This window comes from Melanerpes formicivorus, unplaced genomic scaffold (assembly GCF_026170545.1).
Source record: "Melanerpes formicivorus ecotype bairdi unplaced genomic scaffold, bMelFor1.0.p_v2 SCAF_15, whole genome shotgun sequence".
Lineage (NCBI taxonomy): Eukaryota > Metazoa > Chordata > Aves > Piciformes > Picidae > Melanerpes > Melanerpes formicivorus.
Window position 1 is genome coordinate 8,815,172 of NW_027142367.1, and position 12,262 is coordinate 8,827,433.

A 12,262-nucleotide genomic window follows, 5' to 3' on the forward strand; every position below is an offset into this window, starting at 1 on the left:
TGGCTTTGGAAATTGCAGGCAGAAGCTGATGCAGTGTGCTTTGATTAGTCTAATGCAAGATAATGTGTATATTTTTATGCCTTTACACTAATTGCAATTGCATTTTAGTGGCCTCCATGGCAAGGACAGATTATGTTTGGTGTCATTATTACCAGCATAACTACCCAGAGAAAGCCATAACAAAGTTATGATGCAGAAGACATTAGTGAATATCCTGCCAAATGCTATTAACAAGGGGGCGGGGGGGGAAGTCATTTCATTCAGGACTAATGTCATCAGTATAGAAATCTCTCAAATCTGCAGTAGTTTGCTTCAGCTTCAAAACAGCAATACAACAGAAAAATGCACAGATATAGAAATCAAACCTGGTAAGCAGACACACCAAGATCTCCCCGAGAACAGACAGATGCAAACGTGCAATGTTGAGAGGACACCCAACGCTGAAAAAAAGCTGCTATGAAAAGAATCAGATATCTCTGAGGAGAATCAGATACAAAGGATTTTGAATAAGTCACAAAATAACTATGAAGGCTTACAGAGGCCACTATGGGTTAAATGTAAGGCTCCAACATGTCCCTCCTTCAAGACCAGTCCTGAAAGGCTATGTGGTCTCCTCCATGTAGTATATTTAGTAACTATTAGTAGAAAAGTACAAACTTACCTTTGCTGAAACCTTATCTAAATCAAGAAGAAATAAACCTGCAAACAGATTGTGATGAAAAGAGTAACTTGGCTTTTTTAAAGGATTTTTAAAAAATATGTGATATTCAAACAAAAGAGGCAAAAATCCAAAGACCAAAGATCACATTGCTCTTGTGCTTCATTTTGTTAAGTGAAACATTGGAGCCATCAAATTTTCATCTACTTCATATTTCAGTCTCAGAAAGTGTTACATCAGCATAGTCGCCAGGTAAAGCTGCTAGTTTATTCTAAATGGACTTTCTTCAGACACTGGCACAGATGATGAGTGATTGTCCAATTCTGAAGCTATCAGAACTGAACGGATTTAGCAATGTCATAAACACCTCTCAAGGGAGTCACCTGGTGTTGAGAACTCACTTTACATGCCGTGTTTCAAAATGAGTTTTAATGGATTTACATTAGATTCAAACCCACTTTAGAGCTATTATTTCTTCCTTTCAACCTTTTCACCCACTACTGCAATGTAATACAGCATATTCTATAATCACATGTTTGCAGGCCCATGGTAAAGTAAACAAAACTTCAAAGGGTTATTATTTAAAGACTGTATTGCAGCTGCAGGCCTGACTGTTATTCTTCCTCACCACCCCTTGGGCCCAAAGTACATAATCATCCAGTAATTGAACTGAAGTGTCTAAATGGCTAGATCCCCTGAAGGACATAGGTAGTTAACAGAAAAGAAAGTAAGGGACACTCGGAAAAAAAACCTTATGGCACTTTCCTGCACCACTTAGAAATACAATGTAAATGTAACTGACCTGGCCCTGCTAGGCTTCTGCAAAAAAACAGAACAATGAACGGAGATTTCTGGGGTTGTAACCAAAGTAAAGATTAAATGTAGAACTGTGTTGTATTTGGAAGCAAAGGTCTTGCATACAAACTGCTTCCAGAAGAACTGAAAAGAAGGAGCAGAAATACACATACGTACACAGAAGTATATATAACACAATAGTATCACTAATACCATGTGAAAGCAAACCCCTCTAGGTCCTCATATTTAATAGCCCCTCCAAAAAGTGTAATGGATAGCAGATCCCAGGCTTTCATACACTGTAACTGTCAAAGCACTCAGGAGATAGAGAAGTGAAGGCTCTGACAGCTCTCTTTTACATTCTAAATGACATCTGCATTCAACAGAACAGAAATAAAGATTAAGGGGAACACCTGATATGATAGCACTCAGCTTACCTCAAAATGCAATATTTAAAAAGTACAGAGAAACACAGCTCTGCCGTCTTGTACTGTGAGTAAAAACTGGTGTCAGAGCCTCAGCCGTCTTCACCGCTGCTGGAAAGGCAAATACTGCAGCATTCAACAGACCATGGGGGCAGAAGCCATGGCCTCTGCCTGTGCAACTGTTGAAACCTAAAGGTGCTTTGCCTGAGAAGGAAGGGAGGAGACGGTCTCCGAAGGCACACAGAAAATTACTACGGGCACAGTCATACAGCACAGGAAAATGAACTTGGCTGGAACCTTTGCAGCCTTTCTTGTACTTCAGTGATGAGCAAAATGCCCGTCGCTAATTGATGGTGCCCCACTGACTCTGTACCTTTCACAGTACGTACCCACTGCAAATCTCTTGTAAGAGGTTATTAGCAATACGGCTTCGAATGAAACACACCAGCACACAGGATCACGAGAGATGATTTCAAATAGATCTTTTGCTGGTTGATCACATAAACGATGCCTCTTATTGCTGGAATAACACCTCAAAGGCAATGTAATGACGACATGACAATGTATGTAAATCAAGAACTGCATGTGGGTTTATTTTACACTTGAGAAAACAGTGGATTTAATTGTGTGAACCAAAATGTACTGTACAATATTAATGATAAAACATCAAAATGTATAATTCATAGTGCATTGCTTGCTTTATTTTTTATTTATTTTTTTATTTTTGTCAGATAGTTCCTTTAAGTACATGCATCTGGAAAGATGCAGGTGCCAGTAAAATTCCTCTATTTATATCAAGCTGCAGGAACTAAATTTTATTCCAAAAGTGTGGTTTTACATTATATACACAGAAATCGAATATAAAATGACAATATAAAAAAGTTAAAAGAGAAAGCATACAGCCAGAAGGTACAAAGAAAGTTGAACAGTTTAAAATGGTATGATATGTAACATGTATTTTTTTTTTTTTAAGCTGATGCTGGCAATTTACAGGAACAGAATCCAACGTTTGCCCCATTTTTTTTTTGTTGTTTGTTTGTTTGTTTTCATTTACCAATGCAGCACACTATAGAAAGGTCAGCTTGTACCAAAGCTTAACATTTGTAAATAACTATAAACTGCAGTATTTTACAGGAAAAACCAAAAACAAAAAAAAAAAGGAAAAAGAAAAGAAATAGCATTTTTACATTTGTTTTAAATAACAGCTTGCATACTTTTTTTTTTTTTAACTTTTTTTTTTTTACCTTTTTTTTTTTTTACTGTTTGTTATTATTATTATTATTATTTTTTGCCAAAACATGGCAATTCTCAGCATCCAGAGGGTTTGGGCATAGTGGCAACTCGGTTTGCTATTTGTTTTTTTTATTTATTATTGTGATTATTATTTTTTAATCATTAGTTAACTTATACAGTTGTGGCTTCCTAACCCCTTGAGTACTACACAGCTCTCCTTCTTCCAAGGACTGCATGCACAATTTCTTCACAAACCAGTTCTGCATTTAAAAAAAAAAACCAAAAAGAAACCAAAAAAGAAGCTCATTCATTTAAAACAAAAAAATAAGTTCTGCTTCTGACACAGCTTTATTTGAATAAAATGCCTTTAAGTCTTTTGGTTTGGGGTTTTTTTTTTTTTATTCCTTATTTACTTATTTAGTCACTGGGAAAGGCACAGAAATGCTATTACAGTTCTCAGAGGGTTAAAACTTGACACTACCAGGTTCTGTGACCTTTATTGTCATGGCAACTTTGTAATTTTAGGATGTCTCTTTATCATTGTTCTTTGTGTCTTTCTTTACAGCTAAATTAATGTCTCTCAATAGTGTCTCCCACTATATTCTACAAAAGATAGCTTAACATCAAGGACAGATGTTGAAAATAAAGGTCAGACTTTGACTCACAAAAAAATAAAAACAGAAACAAAAAAATAACCATGCACAGATCAGACAAAGAGCATATAAATATAACTACAAAATAAGTGTAAGAAAAACCAAGGTCCAGATAGGCAGTTCAGCAACAAAAGTAAGACTGATTTCAGAGGCTCAGGTCAGGCCTAGTGCAGTACTATGAAGAAGTTTAGTGCAATGTTCCTGTGGTCACTTGCATACCTGGCTGCTTACCTGGACGCTATTGTTTTTCTAACTCAGTTACATAGATCAGATGGTCCTCTGGGGACTTGCCATGTGTTTTACTAAGGTGCAGTTTGACTGCATGCTTGCTTGCAAAAGTTCGGTTACAGAGCTTACACTGGAATGTGGAGCCCAAGTCCTCCTCAGCAATTCCAAGTGAGCCCAAAGTCTTGTTTGCGAGGACTTTTGAAACATTCTGCTGTTCTTGAATCTGATTAAGTGGTAACTTTGACAGATCCTTCAAACTAAACCCTAGGTGTGTCTCTAAGTGACTTATATATGTAGAAGCAGTCCTGAACTGAGAGGCACAATCATTGCAAAAGAAAACAGGATGTCCTGTGTCTAAGTTCTTTAAAAATTTCGTTCCACCTGTCCTCCTTAACTGATACTTCACATTGGCCAGCCAGTGGCTAATTGTGGTCATAGAAAGACCAGTAAACTTAGAGATGTGTACCCGCTCTTGTGGACCTAGGTCCGACATAATGTATTTGCCTTCTGGGGTCTCCCTCAAGCTGGAAGCAAACTGAGCTTGAAGGATCAGAAGATGCTGAGGGTTCCAGTTGGACTGTCTGCCTTTCCTCTTGTGTACTGGTGACAGTTCATCCAGAGCTTCCTCAAAACTGCTCCCGTCAGCATCAGACTTCTCTGACACAGTAGATGGGGTTGAAGACTTCGGTGTCAAACGCCCTGTGAGGTTCTTCACCATATCGGAAATATCCAACAGGGCACTCTCCCTTAGCGGGGATGAGGCAGAGTCAGCCACACTGGAAACGAGAGGTTTATTTTTGGACTTGGTTAAATCGATAGGTTGATCACTGTTCTCATAGTAATACCGATCAATAGCATCAGCCTGCTTGACTGGAGTGGTTGGGTAAATGGGTTTGTCCAACATGCTGTTGCTAATTTTGTACAGCATGGCCAAAGGGTCCAGAGAGGGGCTTACCGGCTTAGAAATTTTGCCTAAGTGGGTATTCATAATGGACTGCAAAGCACTCAGTGGATTAATGAAGGATGGCTCAGGTGAATGATCTGTGATAATTCCTAAATTGTTACAGCCGTTTGCAACTTTCGTTTTAAGTGGCTCTGTACCATTTGGTGTATGTGCTTCTGCTGGACTATCCTTTTTGACTTTCTGAACTTCTGTCTCTGAACTCTTCTTCTGCTGCTGTTTGTTATTTATTTCTTCTGCTTTGGGGAAGTCCTTGTTTTCTTTAGCAGCAGGTGACATGGGCTTGATGGGAGAACTCTTCTCTTTCTCCAAAGGCTTTTCTTCCTTTTTAATGTTGATTTTACCTGTAACTTTCTCCACTAGTTCTTCCATAGCAGACACATTGCTCTTGTGAGGCGGGGGGGTGAGGCTGCCTGGAGAATGGATGAGCGCGTTGTGTTCTGATGACAGTGATTTTACACTGCTTGCGTAAGACGGCTGCATTTGAATGCTCTGCACCGCAGGCTGAAGGGGTTTGACTGTTCCTGGGAGCTGGTAAGCTGCATGAATACTGGGATACCCTCCCCAGGAAGGGGCTCCATTCTGAGCTTTGCTGATGGCTGTTGTCACTGTGTTCTCCAGGGATTTCAGTATGTCTATTCCACCTTTAGGACTATCATCTAGGTCCTCCTCTCTGAGGTACTGATACAAAGTCGTTGGCTCAAATTTCTCCGTAGAGTCCTCATTCTCTTCTTTAATCTTTTTCTCTGTTTCGCTGACCACTACTTTTTCCTTCTCTAGGTCTTTCTTTTCCTCTGAGTTTGTGGAGCCTGCTGGGGAATCAGGCTGCTTTTTAATGGTGGAGGCTGGTAGCCTTGTGTGGGTGGTGGGTGGAAGAGGTATAGACTGTATCTTCTCCTCCACCACAGGGTCCAACACTAGCTGTTTGCCTTTTTTGGAAGCAGAATTGGTCACCTTCAAGAAATGGCCAGTGACCATCATGTGAGCAGTGAGCTGCTGCAAAGTGTCATGGGAACTGCCACATTCCATGCATTTCAGTATTTGGGCTTTGCGTGCCTCAAACTGCCAAGTGTAGCTAGCACCATTTTGATAGCCATAACGGTTATTTGGAGTCACATAGGGGTTGGCAGTTTTCTGATCCTTTGCAGACTCACCCAGTGAAGCTTCTGCAGTGATCCCCGTTGGCTCAGGTGAACAAGGTGAAGCTAAGTCCTGAAGTGCTCGCTTTTTGGTAGAAGGGACCAATTTAGTGATGGCTGGTACTGGCTCCTTCAGAGGCACTTTCTGGTAATGCTTTGTTTTTATCATATGGACGCTGAGGTCTTGCAAAGACTCAAATGAATGCCCGCAGTACATGCACTTGAGCACTTTCTGGGCATCCTCTTTGCCTTCCATTTCCATAAGTGATCGTTTCCTAGGCTTTGACCACCGTTTGGTCTTATCAGCTTCTTTATCTCTGTTGTCATCACGGTAATGTCCGGTTTCATTCATGTGCACTGTTAGCTCCACCAGTGTGTCATAGGCTGCACTGCAGTCTTTGCATCGGAACTTGCTAGCACCGGTGAACACAGACCCATAGAGCTTGTTGTTTTGTCGGTAAAGCTGTACTGTGCTGAAAAGGCTGGGCTCTGGGAGAAGTCCATACGACGAAGTCTGCTGCAAAGTTTTAGCCAGGGCAGCTTGGTGCCAGTCATAACCCGAGCCACCGCTGCTACTGTTACTAGTGTTACTGGTAGTTGTACTGGTGCTAGTGTTGGTACTGGCAGTACTAGTAGTACTCTGGGGATTGGCAATGGTGTCAGTACTGGTGGTGTTTTCATTCTGGCTGTTTCCATTGTTGCTGGTGGTTGGATTGGATTTCTTTAAGTCCAAAGCTAAACTGGACCAGCAAGTCTCTGAAAGCAAATTTGCATACACAGCTTTTATTTGTGCCAAGCTGTCCTGTGGATAGGAAACATTGTCTGTGCACTGAGGATCCTCTTTCTCTTCTTTAGAGGAAGTGCTTTTGAACTGGGCCAGCTGATCACTGTTTTCACTAAACGGTGAACCATAGCCTGCATCCTGATTAGTTGCAGTGCTGACTGGGGAGTTCTGGTAGCTTTGAGCCTCTTTGATCTCTGCTTCTTCATTGCACAAATACTCATTCTCCTGGATGTCCAGAGACAGCCCATCATCTTCCACGCTGTCTTCATCTATTTCTGCTGCTTTCAATTCCTCCTCAGGAACATATGCTAAAATACAGGAGGGGAGACAGTGGGGGGAAAACAAGACAAAGTTATCAAACACACACAGTTTATATCATTGCTGTCTACTAAAAGCAGTAACCATAAAGACAAATCCTGAAGATACATCCGGAAACCAAACTCACCATCACTCACACACTCCACCTATAAATCCACACGTTCTGTCCTGCTTACAGTTTGATATCAGTGCTACCTAAGAATAAACTTTTGACTTCAGTAGTAAATTATGGGCCAGGACCACAGTAGATACCATAATATCAAAACCAAAATCAAACAAAGGGCCTGCTAAACCAGTTTTTATCAGCTTAAAAAATGGCCTGGCACTGAGCTGTATTTACTGCATTAGGCATGTGCAACATGTTGCAGGTGATCTTCACCCCTCAGAGCTAGGCACTCAGAAGCACTGGTTTGACCAACTCCATCTCATCCATGTTGTCTTTTCTGGCCAACTGGCTTTAGGTACAAATTCACGGGGTATTCCTATGTCACAGGCACCTGAATCCAATGGAGCTACGTGTCAGGCCAGCAATGCCAGGATCTTCTGGTGACTGGTTGTACTGGGTCTACCTGAGAGCAGAACAGCTTCCATTTTCACAAGGTGAAAGGGAAGCAAGACTCTTTGGTTTTTTTTCTGAAATGGCCAAGGTGTGCTTTGCCTCCTGTTATGATCTGATGTGGGTCCTGCATTTACCATTTGGTAAACAGCAGTCAGAAACTACAAAGTCAGTGTTAGCGATTAATCTTTAAAAGCAACAATCAAAAAACTTGAGACCTCCATCCCAGCCTGATTACTGCCTTATGGCACATACAAAACTTTGCTATTGCATTGCTGCCCGGTGAAACTATATAATCTTAGCAAACTATGTGTTTTTCCATATCAAACTATTTTTTACACTAGCAAATGTGATATTCATGAGCAGATGGCCATTACATCAAAACACATTTACTCCAAGGGCCCAATTCACAGAAGTGGCTTACATGTACCTAAGTGATAAATGTATACTTTCATTGCAAAGCAGAAAACATACTTGCATGCATTTCCCTCCAGTTTTGTAAAAGCAGCTTAAAAAAGAGCCCACAATGATAATGGAAGGTAGATCATTTGTAAGCATGTCAAGGTAGAAAACACGGACTGTGAACAATTTTCAGTAATCGAATATAAAAATGCCTCCTTGTCAAGTGAACTTTGCAACAAGTGATACTGAAATGTGGCCTATGTCCTTCCACGGTACACTACTGAAAGCAAGACAGAAAAAGAGGCACTTCTGCTCCTATGTGATATGAAGAAAATACCTATTATGCTAAAAAAGCTGAGGTCTTCTTCAATTGCAGGAAAAAAAAATACAAGTTGAGTGACTTTTTTGTACATAGTTTTTAACATATTCTGAACCTTCTTTCCTGTAAAAGAAAAAGAATCTTCTCTCGTTATAATATGAACACACTTTGAAACATTTTATTTAGTTTTAAGAAAAGTATTACTGTTATGGCCAGTATTGAATTCACCTTTGAAATTCAGTCTTGATGAAGCTCCTCACTATTTCACTCTCATCATTTAAGACAGAGGAGGAAAGTAGTACACCTAGTAGCACTGAACCTCAAAACACCCATTGTATCTTTCATCTGTCCTTTAAGTGTCCCATTTTTTTAGAAGATAAGTTGATCATTTGTTTTTTTAAAACGTGTTAATTAGAGTCCTTTTCCTTACAGATGTGTCAGCCTTAGGTGTTTTCTAAGGCGCTTAAAACATCCGGAGAGTACCAGGCACAATAGGAGTCACTACAGAAATCATCAAAAGCCAAGAAGATGCTAGAAAAGCATTACAAAAATGGGGGGGATCTTAAAAATGCATTTAGTCCACACAATGAAGAATAAAATACAGAAATAGTAAAATTACTAAGTCAGTCAGCTGCTGCTGCTGCTGAAACCCTCTGCAGGTGTCTGAACATGGTAGGACAAGTGCAGGTCTGACCTCTAAGCATGCAATTCACTCCCACAGCTACAGTCTGAGATCTTAGTTCTCCCATTAAACATACCCATTTTCAGTAATTTCTAACATCAAAAGACAAGTAAGTTTCAAAAAAAACCTAAAGAATAATTATAGAAGAATATGACTTTTGATTCTGAAATTACTTTTAAATAATAATTAAAAAAACAAACAGGGAAACAAAACCACAACAAGAAAACAATACAAATAACACCAAAAAAAAAGAAAAAAAAAGGGGGGGGGGAGAAAAAAAAGGGGAAACCCTGAGACCCAAAATGTATAAAAATGGAGAGTTACCACCTGGCATTTAAAAAAGCCAACAAAACTTATTGAGGATCAGCAGGTAGTCACCAGGTAGAAGCTGAAAACTGAGGAGTTCCTCATTCTGAGCATTTATGAACGGCTATCTTCTTACCAACCTCAGGGGAATTTTCACATCACAGTATTTTTAATAAATAGATGTAAGAAATTGTTTTAAGATGCTGGAAGTTTCTACATTTGATACAGCATTTTGTAAGAATTGACTTGAATTATCTGTTTGCATCTTTACTTAATTCTAAATTGCATAATTATACATTTTTAATTGCTAAATATAACCATCTCACTATCTGCTTAAGGAGAAAGTCTAGTTTTATTTTCCTTTATTTATTTATGACAGCCTGTTATCTCTATTCTCGTACTTTTTGCACTTTTCCATAAAAATAAAAGGAGCTAAACCACACAAGAAACATTTAAACTACATGAAAGGTCGGTGTTAAACTGTCAAAGCAAAGAAACTGAGTGTTAGGGTGAAATATCCGTCTTTCACTTATTTTCCTAGTCTTAGGTTTTGCTGAGACTACTACACTATTGAGTTCACTCCCTTACCAATATTTACTGTAGTATGGGACTTAAGAATGTACAGTTGGCAGGACTCTGATTTTCAGTGATTTCAGAATTTTAAGCCAGATTCTTAAAAACCCTGAATTTACAAGATGTGCACACCCACATGTCTGTACAGTTATCTGAAAACACACAAAGAAATAATGCTTCTTAACCGAGAAGAGAGTAATCTATCTGAAATGTTTAGGTTCTACCACTGCACTCACAAAGATTTTATTTAACTCCTTTAGTTGCCACAGGATACACATAATACCTTTCCATTCAAGACTACTAATGTTTGTAAGATGAATAGCAGCATACTCAACATATGGTATCTGGCAAGGTCAGTGCAATCTCTAACTGAAAGGGTTTCCATTAGAGCTAATTCAGCAGCACACAAAATCAAGACTGTTAATTTCTAAAAGCATGTTATGTTTTACCAAAATTCTCACAGAAATGTGACAAATAAGTAAGCTGGAGAATTTTAAACACAGCAAAAATATTCCTATTGTAATTACTTGGATATTCTATGTCAAATAAAAGCATGAGATGTTCATATTCTCCCCCTAAATTATAATGGGTGGATCAACAGAGAGACAGGTTTCAGGCAGTGTATCTTTCTGTGACCAAGCAACTCTTAGCAATCTTCTCCAGACATTGCTGCATCTGCAAAGACACTGCTGCTTTACACATATCCAGAAACCACACAACCACACAAAAATGCCAGCAGCACACATAAGCAGTGATCCTCCTCAAGGAAAACTCTATCCAAAGCAGAAGAAACTACAGAACATAACGTCAGCTTTTCTTTTCCTTCTCCTTTAGGCACGCACAGACTCCAGTAAATGCACGGGAGAAAAAGGGAAAAAAGCTTCACATTCTAAACAACTTAAAATTAGGGGGACCTGTTTGTATTCCTTCTTTTTTTTTATTAGGTCTTGCTAATATTTTTTTTTGCCTATAAAATGTGCCTTCTGGATGCCAATGCTTCCCCATAGATACACTGTCATCTTTGAGCAGTGTTACAAGCTGTGCATTCTAATCCAAGTGGACATGAGATGCTATATATTGTACATGTGAGTAGCACAGCACATTGTGTTTGCTTCAGTAAGAATATTTACACTATAAATACACATCCATTGTTTGAAGAAGCAGAGAGAGATCTGAAATGCAAGGATGTGGTTAAAAATACAAATATTCTCACATTAAACCATTCCATAACCTCAGACCTGTGCTTTTGAATGAATCTGTCTCTACAGAGGTATTCTTTCACATTCAAAAAGGGATTCTGCATTGAATACCTTGTTTTGAAAACTATGAAAAAAAAAATACTGTATTTAACAGTCCACAAATTTACATGTAGTAAACTCTCCAAGACTTAGTTTTAAATCCTTCAAATGAATTATTTTATTTAGAAGAAACACCTAAGTCTCAAAGGCCACAATTCAGTAAAGGAATTGAAATCATTTTCATTGAAATACTAGTTTTGTTGTATCAAAAAATGGGAGTTTAAATTTAAAATTCCTCACTAAATCAGGGCCTGCTCTGGGTCTAAACACTAGTGGCACAATGTGAATGTTCACTATTCTTCAACAGCTTCTAGTATTTACTCAGCCAACAAGAGACAGCAGCTGTAGAAGTTTTCACAACCCACGCTGTCACCTTGCACAAACTGCACTCTAGGCTGTAAGTGACTTCCAGTGCACACGAACACATCTCACATCTTGGGCAAAAAAGTAAGAATACAAAATACAATCCACGGACACACATCTCCCTTGTTTGAGAAAATGAGGGAGGAAAGAAAAACCAAAATGATAAACCCCCCCAAGATTTACAGATACGTTCCCAGAATACAGTCATGAAAGTTTTACAAAAGAATCCCAAAATCTCACATTGTGAGAGGTTAGCACGCCTGCTGGAAGAACTGTGAATATTCTATATTAGTATAGACAAATGTTCATACAAAATTCTGGCACAGATGCTACAAATCTGTGTGTGTTTCTATATTACAATGTCACTACAGTGGAAAAATATGTCTTTGGATATGACAATGACTGAGGAGCAGCACAGGCTATCAGACAACCAAATAACCTACTACAGTGGCTTGTGTCTTTCATTTCTAATTGCAGCAAAATGGGGGGGTAGGGGAAGGAGGAGGGCAAAATACTAGAACTGCCTACCCTCTAATTCTAATGCAATGGGTCTGAAAAGTAGATAAGGT

The 12,262-nt window shown here is 39.1% G+C and overlaps 1 protein-coding gene across 1 annotated transcript in view; it reads right to left on the reverse strand.

Moving 5' to 3' along the window:
• Positions 1-2,108: 2,108 nt before the first annotated feature.
• The window catches only part of TSHZ1 (teashirt zinc finger homeobox 1), a 54,362-nt gene continuing 44,208 nt past the window's right edge, over positions 2,109-12,262 (reverse strand). Inside the window, exon 2 of the mRNA XM_068147565.1 lies at positions 2,109-7,184. Coding sequence (XP_068003666.1) covers positions 4,003-7,184 — 3,182 coding nt within the window. The 3' untranslated portion in view covers positions 2,109-4,002. The remainder of the gene's footprint in view (positions 7,185-12,262) is intronic.